At 43.6% G+C, this 25,933-nt stretch overlaps 1 protein-coding gene across 4 annotated transcripts in view; it reads left to right on the plus strand.

Annotated features, from left to right (window-relative positions):
* The first annotated feature begins 1,415 nt into the window (after positions 1-1,415).
* Positions 1,416-25,933, plus strand: part of LOC109515834 (glutamate receptor 3-like) — a 111,783-nt gene continuing 87,265 nt past the window's right edge. For 2 of the 4 annotated variants that reach the window (XM_019869868.1, XM_019869869.1), the window contains exons 1-2: positions 1,416-1,691; positions 1,978-2,136. In XM_019869868.1, coding sequence (XP_019725427.1) covers positions 1,613-1,691; positions 1,978-2,136 — 238 coding nt within the window. In that variant the 5' untranslated portion in view covers positions 1,416-1,612. The remainder of the gene's footprint in view (positions 1,692-1,977; positions 2,137-25,933) is intronic. The other 2 variants (XM_019869867.1, XM_019869866.1) reach the window with 1 other exon arrangement.

The following is a 25,933-nucleotide window of genomic DNA, read 5'->3' on the forward strand; positions in this document are numbered from 1 at the left end:
CAATGTCCTGCATGTTGTGAGGGAACATCAGAGAAGAGCCATTGAAAGCTTTGACACCGGTCATGATGACTTAGACCACTGAGGTCACAAATATGACATCCTGTCAGTCTGATCCAGAATCTGTGAAGAACAAGAATCCATGTGATGTGGTTGCAGATTCTTCCCCAGGGAACGAGTGAATTGTCGAAGATGTCACCTTTGACCCTTTTTGGAAAGCAAATGTCTCTATGATCAGCGGGTCATTCCACATAAGTACTCGACTGATTTCTTTTACAGACATAGTAAAGAATTCTCAGAACACAAATAAGGGTAATAAAGGAGTCAATTTACGTTTGTCAAGCTACATCAACAAAATGTATTGACAATCATTTGACAATAAAGTTGTACTTGTACCCTATAAAAAATTATCATCAGAATTCCTCTTAACTCTTGGCACCTTGTTGAATGACCAAATGGTACACATATCCAAAGTTTTAAAAGTACATTCTCAAAGCATATTGATGAGAGTGATAATGAAACCTGTCATGTCTTTATGAGTCCTTCAGACGATGGTCAGGAGCATGTTATGTATAGAAAAACAAGAGCTGGACAGTTTACAGCTTTATGCTGTCAATTGCAGACGATAACAGGCGTCTAGTTGAAGTATAACATTGCGAAGAGGCCTTTGCTTTGTGGAAGTTTATGTCCATTGATTGGGTGACTGAGAATTGACTGCCCTGCAATTTTTACACGTTGGCAGTGACTAGTCATGTGTCCTTTTATTGTTGGCAGAACTTATTGTGAACACCTTCAGTTTTTAAATGATAGAATCACCTGCCTCATCAGTGAACCTGAGGCAGGCAAGCATAGCTGTGCTGGCAAAGTTACAAATTTGGATTTTTAACAAAAGCACAGGCAGCGAGACAGAGTGCAGTCATTTTCCTGGCTTTGGGTTTTAAAAGGCCAACGACAGACAGCCAACCACCGGTCCAGAATGTACACTTCCTTACTCCGAAAGTCACCTGGAATATGCTCCAGCTCACCCATGACCCTAATGAGGTGAAGCGTAATAAAAAATGGATGGATGGATTTTGCCTGCCAAAGCAGATGGTGCCCCATCATTGATTTTTATCCAATAAAAATGCCACAGTATAATGGACACTAAATGATCCAAACTATATCGCATGACTTTCAGTGAGGAAAAAAAAAAAAAAACTAAACAAGTAAAGCGTTGGTGCAGCATGCAGCTGGAATGGCCACGCAGCCAGCTATTGGCCACCGGAGATTGCAGTGCTTCCTATTGATTGGTCGTCTAATACAGGCAAGTGCGGGTGATTATTCCAGGCTGTGGCAAAGTAGCAGGTTGCTGCCTTATAATTTAATGTCAGATCAGGTTTGGCCAACATCGGTCCAATCAGATTTCCTTCACACTCCTTCTCCCTCCCTCCTCCCTGCGAGCTCTCTCCCTCTCTCTCCGTCGCGCTTTCTCTCTCGCGCACTTCAATGAGCCTTATTGGTGCAACTGTGAGCGACCATCATCTGTCCACTGGATTCCCATCGTCATCTTGCCGAACATATGCATTTGCCCAGCTTCTTCCCAAGGAGTTGAACAGAGTGGTTGTAGTTGACAAAAATGGCACGGAGCCTGGTGCTGTTGCTACTCTGGCTCCTCGACTCATCGTCGGCGGGATTTCCAAATCAGATTAATATCGGTAAGTGATTTACGGCTGTAAATGACCTGTGCTGCACTGTGATTTTATCTCGCAATAGCATGGGCGGAGTTCGTCTTTAAAAAAAAATGCTGCAGCCTTCGAGTGAATTGTTCGTTTGGATTAAAACCAAACATGTGGATGGAGCGTGCTTAAACCATACGCGCCGCTGAAGTGATCCAAAAAGGCACTTGGATCACGCAAAAATGAGTTAAACCCGCTTTCATGTACTAGTAAACATCTAAAAGTGATGATGCGCGTGGTGTGGTCGCCTTGTTCCCACTTGCAGGGGGTCTCTTCATGCGCTCCACGGTGCAGGAGCACAGCGCCTTCAGGTTCGCGGTGCAACTCTACAACACCAACCAAAACACCACCGAGAAGCCTTTCCACCTCAACTACAACGTAGACAACCTGGAGTCGTCTAACAGCTTCTCGGTCACCCACGCGTGTGAGTATGCCCCTCCTCTTGACATGCACGGCAGCATGAATAAATGTACTCTATCACACGCATCGAAATTCGTTCCTCTTGCTGTTGAGTTTACAGTGGTGATATTTCGCGCACATTTGCCTGGCGTACTGTACAAGTACACTTGGTGACACTGTACACATGCTGGCCTGGGAAAGAAACAGTGTGGCAAGCGTTTATGGAGTTTGTGTGTTGGTTGTATTTGTTCATATAATTGATTTAGAAAGGGTTAAGATAATTACCATATAAAACAGTAGAGAATGACACGCACTGCCTTGCTCTTAGCGTTTTTATGGGCTGTTTTATTGGTCATATACTGTACAGTATGGTGCAGCGCGGACAAATAAGCTTCCCCTTTTGAATCGCAATTAGCAGACACCGAGTGGATAAACGAGGAAGGAATGGAGTTGAGAGCGACATTTGGGGATGTCATTTGAACAGATGAGCCAAGTGAATGGGGCTGTGTCTCGGAGCCAAAATGCCTCGCCTGCCTCTTCATCCCTCTAACCCCTGTGCTGCATGGTCATAATGGCCCCTCTGAGCCTCCGCCCGCGCGCTCCATCGTCTCACTCCCCCTGTGTTAGAGAGCATCTCCCCAGCATTGCAGAGTCAGCTCATTAGCACCCAGCCCTCATAGCACCTCACCGTGCTGTCATTGGGCAAAAGGGGGGGGGGGGGGGGAGAAAAAAATCTACCCATCCCTCAGCCCCCCACCAGCAAACGAGTTGATCTGCAGAGGAGGGGGGCCAGAGTGGTGAGGGAGACGAAGTGGAGCATCATATCGGAGGCAGCCGAGCTGCAAGGACCCAAACGAAGGCTTCCGTAAGAAACAATAAGCAAATGAGTGTGAATAAATAATAGATAGTACCATGCAATTTCACGCACGTTGAAGAGGAATGGAAGCATAGGAGGGAAAAGGCTTGATATCGAAATCTAATTAAATTCTCGGGCAGACTGAGCTTTGGTGAGAGGAAGTGGCTCCTGTGGGAGCCGTGGCCCCATTTCTTGTTTCTTGCTGCCATGTTGAAGCTTTTCCATCAAGCAAAGTGTCTCTGGACGACCTTAAACTTCATGCGCACCAACACTGTGAAGTTTGACACAACTACTTTTCTAGGCCCACATCTGTCAGAGATGTGAGAAATAGAAAGATGACTCACAAATGTCACTTGATTATTTGGGCGATTTGATCATTTGCACACGTATCTATCTGCTATGCTTGATGCTCCATCTTGAAGTCTTCCACTTAATTGTAAAAGGCAAGGCAGCTTTCTTTATATAGCGCGTTTCATAGACAAGGTAATTCAATGTGTTTCACATAGTTACAGAACAACATTGTTAAGCAAAAGAATTGGTCATTAAAAAAAACAGAAGTATTCAAGGCATTTAAAGTTAAAGTAGTTTACTAAAATTACCAAAGGACGTAGTCATAGGTATGGAATAAAAAGCATTGTTTTGCACCCGAATTTAAAAGCACTTACACGTGGGGCTAACTTCAGTTCTCTTGGCAGCTCATTCCCTTTGCTAAATGCTCATGCAGCATGTTTGTGTTGAACTCCGGGCTCCACGTATTGACCCGTGGCTGCTGACCTCACAACACAGCTGGGGTTCTATTAAAAGAACTAACAATACCATTTACACTACAAAATTGTTCACTAAAAACATCTGAAAACAGCTTGATTTGTGCTCTTAAAGGACACAACACCTGTGTTTTATGTCTCAAAGTGGAAGTTCATGAAAACGACTATTATTGTCAATGAAATCATTTGTGAAAACAGAAGAAAAGCTCATTGTCATCATGGTGGGCGACTGCGCAGTTGGTGTCCTTGTGTTGCTCAAGATAACGATCTCCGGTAAAGTACACCTCTTCCGCGACAAGCAGAGATGCATGACTTGCAAACTGAATGCCAAGGCCCACGACTACCTTGAGAGTATCGTACAAACACATTCCAAAGTACATGCTTGCCACTATTTTTAATTACCGGTAGTATAGAGCAGGGGGTGCCCAAACTTTTATGACCGAAGATCTACTTTTCGATCAACCAACCTCCCGTGATCGACCCGTTACCGCGCGCTCACAAACGCACGCACACACGTACACACGCATGCCATGATGAGCAATAGCCTGACGCTGAGGCACACGACGCACTTTTGCAGCCTGTTAACGATCGTGGCTCACGCGTACCGTTTTAAAATGCTTCTCTCGGCCCTCCAGATTCCCATTCTTTGCTCGTCCCCTCGGTGAATTGTACAAAACAAACTCTGAATGAGAATAATGATAACAATAAAAGATATAGCGCAACAACTCTGATCACAAGCTGCAACTGCAGACTGCTGAGCGCTAACAACTTCCGGTGACACAGTCACACGTCACCGTAAGTTAAAGATGACCTGCTTTATTTTATTTTCTTTTTAAAATACTTCTTGTGAAAGTGAGACTGATAGAATGATTAGGGTGCAGTGTACATTAGCACAAACAAATATCTTACTAACATGCACATAGACACAAATGTTTTTTTTTGTTTTTTTTTTCCTCTCCACCTCGGATCAACTTGGGACCAGTCCTTGAGCTACTGGTCGATCAAGATCGACGTAATGGGCACCCCTGGTATAGAGTAATGATTTGTAATTTTGCAAAGTAAGTGAGAAAAGTAAGACTTCAGTCATTACTGTAAACAATGGACATATAAGGGTAACACATGACTTCCTGGACATCGCTGAGCACAATACGTCGCACACATATCGATATGTGCCATCGTTCGTCTCCTCCCCATACCGAAACCACAAACAGGATGGAGTAGAAGTGATGGAGAAATACAGTAAAATAAACTTGGCTAATTGTTAGCTTATCCAGTAGGCTAACCGTTAGCTTATCTAGTGACTACATTGCAATGCAGTTACGAATTCTTCACTTTGTCCTTTTTATTGTGGTGACTGATTTTCTAGACACGTTACACAAACACTCAACACAGCCAGTTGCTGCTCTCTCTGCGTCCGGCAACAGCGCAAGTTCCGGTTTCCATCCTAACTGGCTATTGTGCTGTTTCAAACATCAAACACGTGATAGCTATGCAAACGACATTCCAAAGTACCTCGGATTGTCTCTTCCAAGACAATGAAAGAACAATGAAATAAATCAGGTCATTAAATGAGATTCATCTGCAGACTTGCAGGCCTCGGAGGCTGACTGAAGAACTCTTGTGCCGCTGAGTTTTACATTTGTCAGCGTTTGTTGTGCAAAGCTGTCAGAGTTATTTACTCGGATGTTCAAACTTCCTCCGTCATCAATAGCTCCCTGTGCATGACTCAGACCTTTTATGAGCAAAGTGCATTTAATTTTCACGAGGTGGCAATCCAATCAAAGACGTTAGGAAAGAAGCGTTTATGTGGATTTGAGGAGTTAATCCATTTTTAGGCAGGCGTTACTGCTCAATCGATTAACGGGAAAAAAAAAAAAAAAAACGAGCACATCCTTTAAACCCAACATAATAGAGACGCGCTGACAGTGAGTCAAATTAAACTTCGCTTTTCAGAGAGAAAAACATCAGAAGTCACATGTATAATAAAAGCGGAGTATCAGGACAATTTTCTTTCAAGTCGGCTGAAAGCCTTTTGATATTAATTGAATTAGTGACCGGCAGCAAACAAATGTGCGGCGGCGGTTATCCCGCAGGCTCGGCTTTGTAGCGAAGCTTTGCAGTTTACGTTGGTGGAAAGACTCTTTGCTTTGAAGCGACATCAGAAATTGGGAAATGTGTAATTGCCAGCGCAGGTTCCATAATAGCGGCGGAAGCTGGGAGTCAGGGTGGCTTCGAGAGAAGAAAAGAGGAGTTCAAAGCGCAAAGGGAGCAGTTTGAAGAAAGCAGAGCGGACAGCGTTAATGTTTCTGATGGTCACGGCTAGCCAAGTTAATGACCCCGCCATCCTTTTCTCTTCTGTTTACTCATCCTCTTCCTCCCTTCCACCTGAGGCGGAACGAACAGTGAGCCCTTTCTGCACCTTTCCTTGACACGCTTTTTACTCGATTACTCGCCTTGTTTTCTTTCAAAGGCACATTCTGCAATGTTTTGCTTTTGAAGCTCATCTTCATTTTCCTCATTTTGTCATTTCGCTAATGGTTTGCAGCCATTCCTCCTCCCTTGAGCACATCGACTGAGTGTTTTTTTTTCCCCACCAATAGTGAACCATCTTCAGCCTTTTAGTTAATTTAGATGAAGCAGGCTCGCTGCAGAAGAACGGCAAGGCAGACAAGATGACACAAGTGACTGTCTTGAAAGAGGAAAGAGATGTGAGAAAAGCAGCGCAATGCCTCATTGTAAACAAAGAGAGGAATGTGGTTAACAAAGCCCGGAGATGTTCACACTGCAGTATTGGTACAAGCAATGTGCCCCAGAATTATTTATTACTTTTGCTGCATTCAACTCGGATGTTATGTTGGTTGCACAATGTGTGTTCACAATGATCGATGGTGATGATAAGTTAGAAATATCCTCAAGATGAAAAAAATGTATCTTTGTTGTAGTGTCAGGATCCAAAGGTTTGGAGAACCAATAATGAAAAAAAAAACAAAAAAAACATGAAGAGGCAGGAAGGACAGTTTTCCTGCAGCAGTTTTCAGCCTTGTAATGTGATGGCTAACAACACAATATAGAATAGTATATATACATATATATATATATATATATATATAATATTCAGTGACTTGCATGCACCCATCTCTCTTCCTGGCGATGAACACAACCATAAAGAGCAACTAAACCCTCACATTTTTAAAGCAAGTATACATTGCCTGTGTCAGCACTCGTCGAAACACAGCACTGATTAATGCTGCATTCGTGAAATAATACCGCTAATTAACAACGTAAGCAAGGCACCGTGTTTGAAATCGTCATCAGCTGCAGACCTTCAGTGACAAACACCTCAAATGAGTGTTAGCACTGTCCCTCGCAATTCAGAGTATGGATTTGTTTTCAATAAATGATTGTAGTTAGAGCTCGGACTCACATCCAATTTGCTATTCGTTGAACAAAATGAAAATCAAATTGGATCACAATGGTAAATGGTAAATGAAGTGCTTTTATATTGTGCTTTATCTGCACCATAAGTTGGTCCAAAGTGCTTCACCGAGCCTCATATTCACTTTTTTAAAAACAGCAGCGTGTACACCGACGTGCTAACCTACCAGTCGACGCAAAGGTTTTCCATTTTACATGAAATTAACTTACTTTAACCTCCATGATCCCTTGCCGTAAATTGGCCAACGGCAGAACCTCAGGTTTTTTTTCCACTTTTGGTAAACTTTTGAATTCATCCGTATTCTTTCGTAACATGCTGGTTAGAGCTAAATTAACTTGGGAGGGTTCGTCTCTCCCATCCAACATTAACGCTCATGAGCCAGCTGAACAATCTCTTACATCCTAAAACACTTCCGGGTTTCGCTCTCAAAAGAGCGCACTTGACACGATGCTGTGCACTCCCGACGTACTCAAACTGTTCCTGTGACACTCTTACATGCGACAGTATGCTTGAGACTTTCTCACTCAAATCCTAAAATTCCGATTTAGCATTCGTATTTAATGGCCAATTCGCCTCTCAATTTGAGTCACCACCGATTCGTGCACAGCTGTACTAATTAGGGTAGACCTACAGTACATTCGAGGAAGCCTAGTTTGTAAAAATGGATCGGCAGCAACTGCAACAGTGTCAGGCCGGTCAGTGTCAAAGGTAAGTGTGCAGATTTATTTTCTCGTACTAAACTGCCACGCAGGCGCAAGCGACGACCGAGTGAGTCGGCATGCCGGAGGAGAGAGGCGCCGTATCATACAATCTTAATTAATGACAGCGTAATTATTTAGCAATTTGATTTTAGCATATTCACTTAGCGATTGAACATGATTTAGGAATGTTGTGTTGATGTTGGTGGTGACCTATTCATATACTTTTGTGAGTCAGCCGAGGCGCAGGCCAACAATGATGATATTTAGCTTGTCATTGCTCAATACTTACTCTTTCTTTATGTATTTTTTGATATGTAAAGCTGCATAATAAGGCAGAACTTGTGAGTACAGGTCATATTCATGCAAATCACACACAAATGCGAAAAGGACATGGCGGCTTCGGTAAGCGAGTTGCTATGATGTTTCAAATGCTTTTTTTTTTTTTTTTTTTTTTAGTAAATCGTTTTTAGATTTTGGTTAACAGCAGCAGATGAAGGAGATATGCGCATTTCAATTAGAAAATACATTTTTGACATATTGGGCTTGAGTTCACCCTTATAATTACTGTTATGCTAAGAAATATACTGTACAATAACTGCCCTGGAAAAACTTAATTCTCGCCTCCATTTTAATAGTTTTCTTGTACTTTATGCCATCCTGACAATGACAGAAACACTTTTTTTGATTTTCAAGCTTTGAAGTCAAATGACTTCAAATTGTTGCTCAACCAATACACAATTTGCCGCAATGGCAAATGTGGCAAGAATGTTGTGAAGCGCGGATGAAGACACCCACATCTTTCCCCATTTTTTTATTGTGTTTGGAGCTGTTTTTGTTGCACCGTAAATAGATGGTTAACAAAGTGACAGGGAGACATTTTTTTCCAGCGTGTGGCCTGACAGAGACACGCTGTGGTCAACACACGCCTCTCATGTGACTGTTGTAGTGCCACACTTTTCTCTGCGGGCTGTAACTCAATTTGAAAGGTGTGACCAAGGAAGCATGGCAGGGGAAGCTGGGAAAAAGAAAGAAAGGGATGGGCGGTGGGGTGTTTGGGATGTTAGATGTCTTTGCGGTATGTGTGGATGAGGATGACGACTCCAGAAGGAGGAAGAAGGAAAATGTGCCCCTCGCGTGGTGAGATGCCTCTGAGTTGGGTGAGGGGGGGACTGCTGGGGCTCTTGGGCCCACCAGCCGGTGGGGAAGGAGGTGGGGTCTCACCGGAAGGTGAGGCGCCCAGCGCTCGCCCCGCCGGAACGGAGGGGAGTGGGAGTAGCCGCCCACAACCCTCCTTAAGTAATAATCAGGCGAGGGCCCTTCCGGGGTCTGTACTGGGTGTGAACCTCGCGAGCAACAGCGAGAGTCGTACCGGGTGTGGGACCCGGGAGCGGGGGCGAGTCCCTGACGGGGGCCGATTGCCCAGGAGGATGAGGAGGAAGAGGAAGGAAAATGTGCAATACTGAGGAGAATCAGGGCCGAGCCATCCCAGTTCAGCTGTGGAGGCACAGACGGATATTTGTCTACTGACACACATGCATATGCAAGCGTTCGTCTGGACATACACTTCGACACAGCCGCAGACTTCGAAGCACAAAATGATGCGCACACAACTTGTTAGGCACGTTGGTGCAGGCAAACTGTAACGTGTCTGGCGAAGGTGTGACAGATGCACCACATAGAGTTTTCACTCTCAGCATCCGTCAGATGATATACATTTGCATTTTAGTTGATATGGAGTATCTGGGTTTTTTTTTTTTTTTTTTGAAACCAAGTGAATGAAGACAAATAGCTCAAGCCATCCATCCATTTTCTATACCGCTCTTTCTCATTAGCGTCGCCATTGAGCTGGAGCCTTTCCCAGCTGATTTTGGGTGAGCGGCACAATACACCTTGGACTGGTTATCAGTCGATGGCAGGGCTCATATAGGCGGCCATTTGGATGGATTAAAAAAAATTACGAGAGAGAAAGCCTTTGCGTTTGATTTCTTTAGATTGTGCAACTGTTGTGACCAATAAATAAGATAAGATAAAATAAGATAAGATAAGATAACCGTTATTTGTCCTACACTGGGGAAATTTGCAGTCTACAGCACCAAAATTGGGGGGGAAGAAAAAAAAAACAGTCTTTTATTGCACAAAATAAATGTTTCAGAAAGAACTGTACACAGGTCAATAAAAGTGCAATATAAAATATAGCATTAGTAATACAGTATATTTGCAGAATAAATATAATAAATTAGCAATAGAATAGAAAACACAGCATGAGGTGGCTGTGTTATATACATAAATGTACTTAACATGTCTATAAACAGAGAGGATAAAGAACTCAAAGCTGCAAGTCAGTCTTCTCACTTGTAGCAAGCAGGTTGTGTCAACAAAAAAGGTTTGTACTGTATTTTCTGTTGACATTTTTGAAATCAAAGGGAACTCATATGAAACATTGAACCATGAGATGTAAATCAAAGTATTTTTTTTTGTTTGGGTTTGTTTGGGTTTTTTTTTTTTTGTACATACAGTGTATTTAGTGACTGAACTACAAAGCAAACTCTTTCGGTCAACGTTAAGATGTAGTCTTTGCCTTGACTGATCTTGAGAATAAATCGAGTCCACAGTGTACTAGATAATTTGTGGCATTGATATGCAGTACTTTTTTGGGGGGCGCGGGGGGTTGTATGGGCTAAAGCTGTTGTGTAATGTGGGCTTTCATAAGTACCACACTGCTGTATGTAGGCTGAAGGATGATAAATGTTTATTTTATCTTGACTATCGGCTGTGATATAGCACGTGAACTTCTTCTGAAAGGGTCACCACTGTTGCAGAATTTTGCCTTCACTGCAAATTATTCTGAAGAGCTTATATTGGACAGCAGTTTTTGCCAAACTTTTTCAGCGAAACAGCCCCTTCATCATAGCAGGAGAGATGGCACACCATTTGTCACCCGCACACACCGGCACATGCCGGACAAAACCAGTTAAATCAAAGCCTCTTTATAGCCAATCAAGGTCAGTTAATCATCCGAGCATGATCGAAACATGGGACAGGAAAACAAAAACATTTTACAATTAAGTTAGTCATAATTATGTACAATTATATATTGCATAATTAACCCAGTACAGTAGTTAACAAAATAATATTGACACCAAAATGATGCACACACTCTTGAGACGATTGTAAATGAGGTGTTGATTAAATATCATTTAATTTTCAAAATGTAGTTGAATTGACAAATATTTTATTGGTTTGTCCCCACGTGTTCTCAAACTGACATCCGGTCTGGTCTAGATACGGCTGACAATGCGAAGCCATGGCATCACGCACGTCACAAAATAATTCTCTTGGTTTCTTCAGTCGTGTTTTCATACTTCCAGTAGCCTTTGAGAATGAATGGACTTTCTTCAAAGTAGAGTCTAGCTACCACTTTAATTTCAATATGTTTAATCTGAAAAAAAAAATAGTTATCAGCTCGTAAAGTGAGTGTATGTTTTTATGGGACACCGTTTTAAAATGTTATTAATTGCTTACAAAGCACTCCATGCCATGCCACCTGATTACATAAAACATCTGAGATCTACTAAGCAAGCATTATTGGCTGTTCCAGAGTCCAAATTAAAAACTCAGGATGATCGGGATGTGTGTGTGTGTGTGTGATCATATTGAATTTCTTTTAAATATATACATATTAGGGGTGGTGTAAGAAAAAACGGAAATTGGGTTTTCACGAATCTGACAACAATGTAAAACATATTGAGATCCATATCGAAAGACGTACAATATCTTTGAAGGAATTTTCAAGACTGACAAGTTCATTCTTTTGCGTGTAAAATGACAAGAAACTAACTGCATCATACCATTTTGAACCAAGCCATACCATATGAATCCAATCATAAGCCCACTTAATCGAATCACTCCACTTTAAAATCGTATGGTGGTTGAATCTATGTATGTATCGAAATACGTATCACATGATCTTTTAGTGGAGCGATGCGCACCCATCTTATTTATATATAATTGTGTCATAATTATGACAGTCCCCCCTTACACTTTTAATACACTTTCAACATGTTTTTTCAATATCACCATAATATGGTGAATGAAAAACTGCCCAACCCCCCACTTTTGCATGCAATATCTGGTGTGTCGTGAGGACTGTGGCAAATGTAACATCATTATTTGACATTTTAACATATCGTACATGACAGCAAAAGCTGAACTGAGTCATGAACCAAAACTCAAAAGTGCTATTAAATCCTGGCTTTGTCATATTATGACATCCGTAATGATGCGTGGCAATGCGCGAAAGAACGGAGCAACGTGACGGTGCGGAAAAATCAAAGGTGAACTTCCCATCTGCAATGTGACGGTTTGATGGCCAGGTACTCTCGAGGGCCTTGTGAAGTTGTTCGCTTTCGGATGACTGGCGCTCCAGTGAATGAGGTGCGAAGGCTAAAGTCCCCGTGAGGGTATTGACAAAACAGTTCAAACCGAAGATGAGGCGAGGCCCGCAGAAAGAACGATGTGTTGAATCCTTTTGCGTGTTACACTTCCAGAAGAATGAGAGCAGAACCGACGGACAGCTGCTAATGCTAAGAGCCTTGCACCAGTGCAGTCTTGCTTGGGTGGTTACATCATTTGCACTGTTAGGTTTGGCCACATGAGGTTAAAAAGCTCTCTCATCCAACATGAATCCCAGGAGAGCACGACAACATAATTCTCCAAGTGCAGCATTCTTTTGACCTCGTTTTCACGCCATCCAATGCATTTTCACATATGCATTCCTTTCATTTCTTTTTGGGGAAGGCAGAGGCTGCAGTGAGAATCAGGAAAGCAAGATGTCAAAAAGACCGAAAGACAAGTTTGACAAAATGCATTTTTAACGAAAATATTAAAAGAGCCGTTTCAAGTCAACCTGAGGAGAAGGTTTTCGGTCTGAGTGATGTTTGTCTTGGACTCAGTCACTCTAGCAGCTGTTGTGTGGTAACACAACAGCTTTCCTCGCTCAATGCTGTTTGCTTTCGATCTCTACATTTTATCCACAAACACTGGGCGAGAGGCCATGGTGGAAGTATGTATGTGCTGCAAGTTAAGAAACTTTTAAACCACTGCTAATATCATCTATTTACAATGATAGCTTTAATAATCTCCCCAGTCCTGACTCATAAATCTTTAATGGCTTGCCCTCACATTGGGGGGGTCTTGACTTCTTTGAATTTCCTATTGATTTCCTTTATCTTTCTGCTCAATTTTGTCGGCCAGATGTGATAAAATGCGAGCAAGAAGAGGGATACAGGTAAAATGATAATGGATGCACTGTCACTGACACAACGATGATATCATCTTGCTACGACTTCAAATCACTTCACAGTGCCTACATTCAACTTGGGGTCTCTGTGAACTACAGTGACAAGCCGAAAATGCAAAAGAACAACAGGGTATTTTTTAAGTCCACGTCATTTTATAAAAACTACTATTTTAGGAACTGGCAAGGGGTAGTAAGATAAAACCGGTTTAGCTTGAATGGTGAAATCTTCACATTTCTGTGGTAGTGGTCTTGTCAGGCCATTGTTACGTCACAGAAATGTTTTTACTTTTTGTGTAAAACGTGGTTTGCACTGATTTCATTGCTATTTACTAAATGCTTTTCACTGGAAATGAGAAGGCGTTTTGTGTATTAGCGTTTGATGAGAATGACCCACACAGGCTGGGTCAATGCAGGTGTTGGATGGACTTTTAAAAGCAGCCGCCAGTCAGACGTGCTGTACAGAAATGGCATGTGACATTCTTTGTACCCCCGAAAAAAAAAATGGATGCCCATCACCTTCAACTGAAACACTTGAACAAGTGAAAGGTGTTTCACACCTTCCATTCAGTCGTGTTTTCATACTTCCAGTAGCCTTTGAGAATGAATGGACTTTCTTCAAAGTAGAGTCTAGCTACCACTTTAATTTCAATATGTTTAATCTGAAAAAAAAAATAGTTATCAGCTCGTAAAGTGAGTGTATGTTTTTATGGGACACCGTTTTAAAATGTTATTAATTGCTTACAAAGCACTCCATGCCATGCCACCTGATTACATAAAACATCTGAGATCTACTAAGCAAGCATTATTGGCTGTTCCAGAGTCCAAATTAAAAACTCAGGATGATCGGGATGTGTGTGTGTGTGTGTGTGTGTGTGTGTGTGTGTGTGTGTGCGCATGTGCGCATGTGCGTGTGTGTGTTTTCCCTGTGCAAAAGGAGCACTTTGCTTTCCAGTGAAAGTGCACTGCACAGATGGCCGTTCCATTAAACCCCAGGTAGTAAAAGCACTCATACTCTGTACTTAAGTAGAGGTAATTAAAATAAAAAGTGCAGATGAAATAACTGTACTGTAATGAGTTACATCCTAAAGTAAAAATGAATTTAAAAAAAATGGTTTTTCCCATTTTGTTTTACAACTTCAATTCTTGGCAAAATGGGGGGGAAAAAATGTCACCAAGTACTAATTTTCATCTTTTGTTAACTTGTGCTCATATAATAAAAAGAGAAAGGGGAAAAAATATTTTCCATGTTGTTGTTTCAGCGCTAGTAGCGGTATAAATTTTATTCTATTGAAAAAAAACATCCTGTAGCTTTGCTAACATTGTTTACTGACTACCATAGAAACCCTCTAAATTAGCCCAAGGGGGGGGGGAACAGAAGCTGCTGTTTTTTTTTTTAAATTGCCACAAGACATAATGTATTCGTCACGAATCCTTCTTTGAGCCGACATCATCATTTACCTTAAAAGAGAAAAAAAAAGGATGATGGATGAGGAGTGAATCTGTTGCCATTGTTGTTAACGCTTCCTGGTTTCCGTTCTTCCTGATCTGTCTGGGAATTTTTCTCCCTGGCACCATTTCATCAAACTCGAAACTCAGATTTGTTTGAGTTCGGATTGTTTTTGCGTCAGCCCGTCAGCTCCTCGTTTGTTTTTACCCTGCTGTCTCGTGACACCATCATCAGTCTGTTTGTCCCATCTCCAGATGAACGTGACAACAAATTAGTGTCTGCGCGTTTACGGTCTTCTTTTTCATGACCTAAGGGGTAGCACGGTGAGTAGTGGCTAACTAGTGCGCCGGATCTCTTGGCGGAAGGCACTACAGGCCCATTAGCAAGTCGTAAGGAGTCCCACTGGCTTCTTTCCAGTACTGTGGTCTTCTTCCCTGTCTGGAGAAACAAGCCATTTTATCCCAAGACCCTCCTTCTTGTCTTGCTGCCCTCAGCACGACGACTCCGCTCGGACTCTCTTTGAGCACCAGGCCGAGCCGTGAGACATTCCGCGAATGATGAAAAGATTTCAGCGGTCTACCCATAAAGCAAGCGCCACCACGCGTTCTTTGCCATCTCTTTCGCCGGTTTCAAGATGATGCTTAGAAATAATGCCTCCCCTCCCTGCTTTTATCTGAAGAAAGTGGAGGTTCTGGTAATTCTCCCCCACATCCTGTTTTACCGTGACCGTTTCCCAACATAGCATCACAATCCTCTCCCATGACGCGGTGACATCATACGAGTCCAGACGGGTCACCTAATCCCTCGTGATACCGAAAGTATTAGTCACAGGACAGCCTATTGATTTCCTTTATCTTTCTGCTCAATTTTGTCGGCCAGATGTGATAAAATGCGAGCAAGAAGAGGGATACAGGTAAAATGATAATGGATGCACTGTCACTGACACAACGATGATATCATCTTGCTACGACTTCAAATCACTTCACAGTGCCTACATTCAACTTGGGGTCTCTGTGAACTACAGTGACAAGCCGAAAATGCAAAAGAACAACAGGGTATTTTTTAAGTCCACGTCATTTTATAAAAACTACTATTTTAGGAACTGGCAAGGGGTAGTAAGATAAAACCGGTTTAGCTTGAATGGTGAAATCTTCACATTTCTGTGGTAGTGGTCTTGTCAGGCCATTGTTACGTCACAGAAATGTTTTTACTTTTTGTGTAAAACGTGGTTTGCACTGATTTCATTGCTATTTACTAAATGCTTTTCACTGGAAATGAGAAGGCGTTTTGTGTATTAGCGTTTGATGAGAATGACCCACACAGGCTGGGTCAATGCAGGTGTTGGATGGACTTTTAAAAGCAGCCGCCAGTCAGACGTGCTGTACAGAAATGGCATGTGACATTCTTTGTACCCCCGAAAAAAAAAATGGATGCCCATCACCTTCAACTGAAACACTTGAACAAGTGAAAGGTGTTTCACACCTTCCAGCCGATCCCCCGAATGTCAATCAGAAGAGCCATTCGTTTGTTGGATTTTTGTCTTCAAAGTTTTGCTTCAAAAACTTAAGATCAATAGCTTTTAGGAAATATAGTTTGGGTTTTCATACGTTCAACAGTCATTGAGATATGAGGTAACGTGATACAAACTTATGGAACGCACTGCAGTTTGCAATCTGGCATTCGAATCCGTTGTCATGGGGCACAAGATGACAAACCAAGTCATTTGATTTATTCACATTTATGGTCTTGACTGCAACTTATGATTTTAGGTTTTATAGATGAGGGTTGAAATTGTACAAATTGAAGGGACATCACTGCCATAGGAAGAGAATTCTGTCGTTCACCAAGATCCCCCGTATACTGCATACTGACTCACATGTTAGCTTTATGGCCGACATGAGTACAAGGTGTAGATCAAGATCTTATTATGATTACTTTTTTTTTCTTTTAATTTACATCAGTTGGCAGGATACAAGATGAGAGCCCATCTCGGGTCTGCACATGAGCTCAGCCCCCCCTCAAATAATGGGCTGCTTTATGAACTATAAGTCAACAACAACAGCACAAGTCCAGGTTCCATTATTGAAGATGATATCAGCCCTGCTTTGAAATGAAGAGGAGGACCTGGCTGACCAGCGATAAACACTATGAGGGACCGTAAGCGGATATGTGCTGAATCTTATTTGCTTTAGCATTATTTGTTTATTTATTTATTTATTTTGGGGTCGTCATAAAAAGAAAACGCACGATAAGAACATTCGCGTTGGGGGGGTGAAGATTTGAAATAAAATCAGTAGAGGGAGAGGACATTGATTCCGTTTCAAACTATTCATCTCAGGTCTATCTGGGAATAAGGGATTTGTCTGCTTGCAGTCTTTCTGATTTTTATTCCTTTCATTGAGGAAGAGCTCTCAAAGAGGAGAGGACATATTGTTTGTGGCAGATTATTTTCCATTTCAGGATGCCATTTAGCCTAATGCCTGTACAAGAAAAAGCAGGGATGGCGCAGTTAAGAGACAACTTGTAAAGACGACTGATTCTGCAGTAGGCTATTTTTTTTCTTTCTGCTCGTGTGTCTTGATCAATTCAACAAAATCCCATCACAGCTCCATCACAGCAATCGTCATCAGATACTGATTGGCTATTTACATGAATCCATCCATCCATTTTCCGTTCCGCGTATCCTCACAAGGGTCGCGGGGGTGCTGGAGCCTATCCCAGCCGTCTTCGGGCAGTAGGCGGGGGACACCCTGAACCGGTTGCCAGCCATTCGCAGTATTTACATTAAATGTAGAGTAATCCTTTGCCTTCAGTGGAATATTCATTCATTAATTCATTTTCCGAACCGCTTTATCCTCACTAAGGTCGCGGGGGGTGCTGGAGCCTATCCCAGCTGTCTTCGGTCAGTAGGCAGGGGACACCCTGAACCGGTTGCCAGCCAATCGCAGGGCGCACAGAAACGAACAACCGTTCGCGCTCACACTCACACCCAGGGACAATTTGGAGTGTACAATCAGCCTGCCATGCTTGTTTTTGGAATGTGGGAGGAAACCGGAGGACCTGGAGAAAACCCACGCAAGCACGGGGAGAACATGCAAACTCCACACAGGAAGGCCAGAGCTGAGATTGAACCCGGTACCTCTGCACTGTGAAGTCGACGTGCTAACCCCAGTGGAATATGCCACATTTGAAGGGGTTTCATCGGTTTGGCTTCACGGGATCAAAGAGAGAAATTGTTTAACTCCTTCTGCACACGTCAACGTACCAAGCAAGCTTCTGAAAGATTCACTGTTTTGGTTATTATTATAAAATAATGAATAATTCTCTGTCCAGTGGACTGCGTTATCATTTGTTTATTACCTCGCCTCGACGTGTGTGGTTGCAAGATAATTCTTCAGCCGAAGATCATCAAGAAAGCAGAGGACACCAGCGTTGGGCTGAACACAAAACATCAACAATGCATTCGCTCTTCATAAATATTGGATCACAGTTGCTTCCAGCTCCTCGTTTCTGGCGTCTACCAAAAGAGACGGTAGCGAGCAGAACGCTGCCAAAGCTGCATATCTGTGCAGAAACGAGGGCTCCATCAGAACTGATTGCTTGTGACAGTTCATAGTCGCCGGGCCACTGAAGCATCATAACCTTGTGAAACTAGTGGATGGGCATTCTAGCATACAACTAAAGGAGAGGAGGTAGAGACAAGCATTAGCATATTCCTCGCAGTTATAGAGAGATGGAGTGGGGGGGAGGCATGGTGTTACATGGATATCCTGCATGCTTAATAATAAAGACAACTTATCTAATCAGACTTATCATGTAGAGCAGCACCTCTGGAGACAGGGGTGCGTTTACAGATAATTACCACGGGTGATGAGTGGAGGGCGTGTTCGGAAACAAAGTGCTGTTGACACCGCAACATTAAAACCTTCTGCGGTCAAGAGAAACGTGTCACTCGAAACGTAACGCGCCGATGCACGTCATTCTGATCGTTCACTGAGCCACAATGAATGCAATGGTTCCATCACGTCTGCATGATTGCTACCAAGAGATTTTTCAAATGAGTGAGAAATTGCACAAAATGAGCTAACCTGACCCCACAAAAAAAGTCGAAATTTCGAGACATTATGCACTGTGATTGGACACTTAAACTGATGACATGACAACAACCCCAATAGACCTAATAACGACTCACTGAACTTTGTTAATTGTGCGAGATTTGGATGAGACTTGTGAGAGTCTTGACAGCCGGGAGAAAATGGGAAATGCAACAGAGTATGAAACAAATTAAATTATTGCTGCGATGGGTAGATGAAGGTCAAAGAGGAATTTCAACTCCACCCCCCCATCCCCCCATTATGTGATCTGAGTACAAAGAGAGAGACATACAAATGCTTCGTTTGAACAGAGGTGGATTAGATTTAGCCTAATGTAAGCAGAAATCTATCACTATATTGATGAATGGAGCTGACCAAGACGATTGCTTGCAAGAAATAAAATAGAGATTGATGGTCATCAATGTATTTTCATGAAATGAATATCCTAATGTGTATGTATAAGTAGGAACCATAAAAAAATACACTTCGCCGTGACATTAATTCAAATTCAAATTCTAAATAAAAACGTAAATAAATAAACAAATCAATTTCCATCCATCCATCCATTTTCTGTTTCGCTGGTCCTCACGAGGGTCGCAGGCGTGCTGGAGCCCATCCCAGCTGTCTTCGGGCAGTAGGCGGGTTCCACCCTGAACTGGTTGCCAGCCAATCACCGAATGAAAAAAAAAAATAAATGAATGAATCAATAAAGGCTATGCAGTAGAAGTTGGTTTAATGGACTACAAGTCATTTAAAGCTGAAGGCAGCGAAGGCTGAACATTATTTTCTGTCCATTAAATACAATATTTGTTAAATCTGGTTCTGTTTACTCGAGGTTCCATCGTGTGAGCAACATTTTGTCAGCCCCTGAAATTGGAGGTGCTTGGCATAAAATGGCTGTCATGCATAAACGGTAGATGGAAACCTCTTAAATTTAAGACGAAGTCTCCACATCTTGATGATTTTACTTCAAAGCCGTTTAAAAACTGCGACTGACCTACCGCTTCTCCATATCACTGTACGCAGAGCTTGGAGAATACGTACATGCATGATCAGTTTGGCCAAACAGAGCTAATGAGTCAGCCTGTATAGCAGATGTTGGTCTTGGTGTGTGTGTGTGTGTGACTGGAGGAAAGGCTGTTAATGTGATGTGGCCGTTGCGGTGGTGTTTTTGCTCGACGTGGTTCTTACCGCGATTCTCTGTCCTCAATGCTCACGATCCCATGAGTGAGAATTAAGTGAACATGATGTGCTCGCTCAACCATGACCCTCCTCTGTTTTTTCTCTTCAATGATTAAGTCGCAGAGTGCTGTTACTATTTCACACATGGCTACGTAAAACCTGTGGGCGGTTGCTCCCGGCTCTCGGACCTCGTACGGGAGTCCAGCCACTGTCTGATGAAATATTCAAGTGTTCTATCATCAAGCGTTGGCTACTCGGAAGGTCCACCTTTATCTTTGCATTACGCCGGTGTCATGGCTTTTGTTTCCGGTGTCATGCAAGTACAAATCAGGAAGGCAAGTTTATCTGGGCTCATGACAGAGTTCTAATCCTTTGCAGCTGCAGAATGAAAGGGTTGCTTGGACTGAGTGAGTCCCCGGCGGAACGCGTCGCTCAGATAGGGTGCTAGATGGTGTTAGAATATGATGAAAAAGGACATGCGACACTTCAGTGGCTTAGTTGTGTGTCAGAAGGAGGTGAGGGAAGAGAGTGTTTGGGGACGGGAAGTGACCAGCTGTTACGTCGGTGAATAACACACACGTTTCTAAATTGAGTCTCCAGCAGCTCCCAGCACATATCCTTCTGAATGTCCACATGATCTTGGGAATGATGATGAAAAATAATCAAATGGTAATTTTGTAGTGCGATTTAATCTGCAATTATTTTTTCAAGGTCCTCTTCCCATGATTTTTTTTCTCAACAAAGACAAATAAAGGAACCTGCACCACAATAGACAGTAACAAATTAATTACAGTGAAACTCCTCGACAACGAAACCTACATGGGCGAAAATAGCCCCAAGTGTGAAAAAAATTTCATGCATGAAAGCCATTCCTACTTTTCTGCCCCCCCACACCGAAAAGTTCCCCTGTTCCGTTCTACGAAATATTTTTCTCTGCTCTTGCCTCGCAACGAGATTCACTGCAACGAAAACAAGCCTTCCGCAAAAGTCTAATCCAACCTCGGCATGCCACAGCGACCTCTACTGCTTCGTTCGGAAACGGCAACAGCAAACACTACATTGGTTTACACATGCGCAGTAGTCCAGGAAGTATTTGTTATTGTTAGTTTCAGCCACAGGACGAACGCTGCATTGCTAAAATGGCTTTGAAACGGACCTTTGCAGACCAAGGAGTAAAGAAAAAAAAGCATTCATGCTTGAAGACAGGATAAAAGTAATAAAAATGAAAGATGGATGAAGCAAAGTAAAACATGTTATGCAAGAAAATGATGTAAGTGAAAGTGAATGCTGACCGTAAATTTCACAAATTCTTTCCCGTTTTTTTCTTTCTGCACTGGCTATATGAAGTGTCAACTAAGTGTATGCTCATATTTATGCACTACGTATTGGAATAAAAATAAAGAGTACACACATACGTTTTGTGCGCGCGTGTGTGTGTGTGTGTGTGTGTGTGTGTGCGTGTGTGTGTGTGTGTGTGTGTGTGTGTGTGTGTGTGTGTGTGCGCGCGTGCGTGTGCGCGCGCGTGTGCGTGTGCGCGTGTGTGTGTGTGTGCGCGTGTGCGTGTGCGTGCGCGTGTGCGTGTGCGTGTGTGTGTGTGTGTTTACATCTGAGATAAAATTTGCTACAGTGAAAAGCCCCCTGTTGTGAAAAATTTCTTGCTGCAAACATGATTTCGTTGTAGAGGAGTTTAACTGTATACATAAATGTTTGAGTCTTCTAGGCAAGGCTCAAACAAAGGCAAATCAACCATGAATTAGTATGAACGACAATGAATCGACTACAGTGACAGATGTAAAAGTGCGTTCTAAACAACAACATTCTGACTCACAATTGTGGCCTGAGCATACAATTTTAGACTGGACTCTTATCAGTCACAGATCACACGATCTAAAAGCGCAGGTTATGCAAACAAATCTGTGGCTTTACCATTTCAACGTAGGCATCTTTTCATGTTCCATCAAACATGACATGTTAACATGTGGACTGCACTTCTTAAAGACTTACGATCGATCGGTCGATTGGAATAATGCTCGACTGTCGTTTTGACATATTTTCCGCCCAGGGCATTTATTTTATTTTGTAAAGCTTTTTCTCGACTGACACTGACAGGCAATGCATGAGGCGTGGCGTGGTCAGACTGAATGCAAAAATGAGTACAAAGGTTCCAATTTGATTTGTGGCTCCTTAAAGAACAAAACTTTCAACTTTTGCCTCGACAATGAAGACTGGTACAAGTTTTTGTTCCCTCACTTCACCGGGCAAGCCCCATGAAGGGCACAGCAGCTGACATACTGTCTTTAAACGACATATATCTGGCCCTGCCTATTGCAGTGCTGCCATTCCCATTAGGCACTTGATGCATGACCAAGCATGAGTTGGAAAATAGCTTTCAAGAGGGCCAAAGCTTTTGGAAACCAGGGAAAAGTTCAAACTCTTTTTTTATTTATTTATTTGTTTGTTTTGCCGCTGAGACTGGGCTGTACCTCCAAAACATAAGGAGACATTTGACAATAAAGTTGTATCCAATCCAATCCAATAATGAAGCCACTTTTGTGGGTAAGACATTTAAGCAGCTTGAATGCAGTTTGATCAACCTGCTGTTTTGGAGCAAGTGAAGTTATGATGCTTTAATACAAATTGATTTTCGCCATTCAAGAGTATAAAAAGTGGAGATAAAATCCATCCGTTCATTTTCTGATCCACTTATCCTCACAAAGGTCGCAGGCCGTGCTGGAGCCTATCCCAGCCGACTTTGGGCAGTAGGTGGGGGACACCCTGAACCGGTTGCCAGCCAATCCCAGGGCACACAGAGATGAACAACCATCCGCACTCACAATCACACCTAGGGACAATCTTGAGTGTTCAATCAGCCTGCCATGCATGTTTTTAGAATGTGGGAGGAAACCGGAGTACCCGGAGAAAACCCACACAGGTCCAGGGAGAACATGCAAACTCCACACAGGAAGACCGGAGCCAGGATCGAACCCATGACCTCTGCACTGTGAGGCAGACGTGCTAACCAGTCGACTACCGGGCCGCCCGTATAGATAAAATACAAGTTAAAAAAAAAAAAAAAAAAAAAACGTTTTCATTTTCTTATGTCATTGCAGTGTTGTGATATCAACATTTATGATAAGTACTATTTGCAATTGAACTTTGCCAGCCAAGAGCAAAAGGTAAACATAAAAATCACCCTAAGAGGAGAATTTATCACACTTTTTCCAATTTCACCCTAAACTTGCCATTGTCTTTAATGTTTGCGACTGATTGCCGCATTGAATTATTGACTTGATTTGGAAGGCTGAAGACAGACGCTCCCCAGGTAACGAACGAGATACGTTCCGAAGGATCGTTCGCTGGCTGAATTCGTACGTAAGTTGCTTCAGTGCTATATTTTGTATGGAATGTATGTTTAAGGCTTATATAAGTATGTTTAAGGCTTATACAAGTGTAATAAAATGAAGTTTAACATACTTTTGGAAGATGTACTCGAAGGCTTAAGGAGATGATGGAGGGGGAGAGAGTTCCGTCTCGAACTTCTTCATGGAGACAAGCGTTTCCTCCTCCTCCTCCTCCTCTCACAGCGCCTCACGTCGGTATTAGCAGCGGAAAGAAGTACTACAGTACTCGGAAAAAGGCGCGCAATACAAAATCTGACTGACAGCATCTCTGTCCGAGAACATTTTTCGACATACCTGTACCCGCAAAAATGTTCGTATGTACCGTTGTTCGCAACACGAAAGTTCGTAAAGCGGGGAGCGCCTGTACTTATTACGTGGATGTATTTAATCACAGCCATAAATGATGAAATGATCGTCACTGCAAACATGTTTTGCAGCAACACAGGAGTGTTCAGGAAACATTTACAGCATTTTTTTTCACACTCCAACAGGGGTTCGATGATGATTACCACTATACAGTACATACCTCTGGAATTGAATTTTTCTCAAAGTTCGATTTTTTTTCTTCATGGAGTATGCTTGTGGAGGCTCTCAATCGTACAGGAAAGTTCCATCGTAGAAAGGGTTCCGTCAGTCGTCATCTGTACCTGTGGGTAAAAAACAAAAAAGGACGGTTCGCTTCTCTCACAGAAGCTTCGTCAGCGGTAGACAACCCTGAAGTCTCCGTGAAGACTCCGGGAAGTTGCTCTGCGCTAAAAAGCTGAGCGTGGCCTATTTGAGGACTGGGTGGGGATGGTTAGTCACGCCCCTATGGTGAAGAGGCCCATTGATTTCTAAATTCCCTATCGTTGGGTCTTGATTAGGCCTATTGTTTGGGCTAGGGCTGAATAGCTACTTTCAGTTAGCCTGATCAGCATGTCTATGTCCCTTGGTGGTCAACAAGTTATTGTAAATAGGAGACAGGTTAAATCTGATACCTCCTTCACGGTTCAGAGAGGGTGAAAATTTTTTAACAAAAATCGCTTCCTTTTCTCCCCTTTCAAACTATCTCTTTTCTGTTCCTAGGATTTTTACTTGTTCATCTTCAATTGTATGGTTTGTTTCTTTTAAGTGTGCATATACTGCACTTTTGTTTTGACGAAGTTTCTGTGAGAGAAACGAAACGTCCTTTTTTGTTTTTTGTTTTTTACCCACAGGTACAGATGACGACTGACGGAACCCTTTCTACGATTCTTCATGGAGTAGTTATTGGTTGAATCTTGCGAATTTACTTCGACCTCATTATGGCATATTTCTGCATTACTGTTTGTTGCCCACATGGGCAGCAGTGCCATGGCTGTAATGCTCCAAATCTCCCCCCTGCTGTGTTATAAATAAAACATAATTTACGTGATATACAGGCGCCAGCATAAAAGCACATCACACCTGATTACGCAGCAGGGATGTGTCCAAGGACCGGCAACCCGAGGCCAAGGCCAAGGCCAAGGACTTGCCTCCGAGGCCAAGGCCAAGGCCAAGGACTTGCCTCCGAGGCCAAGGCCAAGGCCAAGGACTTGCCTCCGAGGCCAAGGCCAAGGCCAAGGACTTGCCTCCGAGGCCAAGGCCAAGGCCAAGGACTTGCCTCCGAGGCCAAGGCCAAGGCCAAGGACTTGCCTCCGAGGCCAAGGCCAAGGCCAAGGACTTGCCTCCGAGGCCAAGGCCAAGGCCAAGGACTTGCCTCCGAGGCCAAGGCCAAGGCCAAGGACTTGCCTCCGAGGCCAAGGCCAAGGCCAAGGACTTGCCTCCGAGGCCAAGGCCAAGGCCAAGGACTTGCCTCCGAGGCCAAGGCCAAGGCCAAGGACTTGCCTCCGAGGCCAAGGCCAAGGCCAAGGACTTGCCTCCGAGGCCAAGGCCAAGGCCAAGGACTTGCCTCCGAGGCCAAGGCCAAGGCCAAGGACTTGCCTCCGAGGCCAAGGCCAAGGCCAAGGACTTGCCTCCGAGGCCAAGGCCAAGGCCAAGGACTTGCCTCCGAGGCCAAGGCCAAGGCCAAGGACTTGCCTCCGAGGCCAAGGCCAAGGCCAAGGACTTGCCTCCGAGGCCAAGGCCAAGGCCAAGGACTTGCCTCCGAGGCCAAGGCCAAGGCCAAGGACTTGCCTCCGAGGCCAAGGCCAAGGCCAAGGACTTGCCTCCGAGGCCAAGGCCAAGGCCAAGGACTTGCCTCCGAGGCCAAGGCCAAGGCCAAGGACTTGCCTCCGAGGCCAAGGCCAAGGCCAAGGACTTGCCTCCGAGGCCAAGGCCAAGGCCAAGGACTTGCCTCCGAGGCCAAGGCCAAGGCCAAGGACTTGCCTCCGAGGCCAAGGCCAAGGCCAAGGACTTGCCTCCGAGGCCAAGGCCAAGGCCAAGGACTTGCCTCCGAGGCCAAGGCCAAGGCCAAGGACTTGCCTCCGAGGCCAAGGCCAAGGCCAAGGACTTGCCTCCGAGGCCAAGGCCAAGGCCAAGGACTTGCCTCCGAGGCCAAGGCCAAGGCCAAGGACTTGCCTCCGAGGCCAAGGCCAAGGCCAAGGACTTGCCTCCGAGGCCAAGGCCAAGGCCAAGGACTTGCCTCCGAGGCCAAGGCCAAGGCCAAGGACTTGCCTCCGAGGCCAAGGCCAAGGCCAAGGACT

The sequence above is a fragment of the Hippocampus comes genome, unplaced genomic scaffold, assembly GCF_001891065.2.
Source record: "Hippocampus comes isolate QL1 unplaced genomic scaffold, H_comes_QL1_v1.1 scaffold9, whole genome shotgun sequence".
NCBI classification, from domain to species: domain Eukaryota; kingdom Metazoa; phylum Chordata; class Actinopteri; order Syngnathiformes; family Syngnathidae; genus Hippocampus; species Hippocampus comes.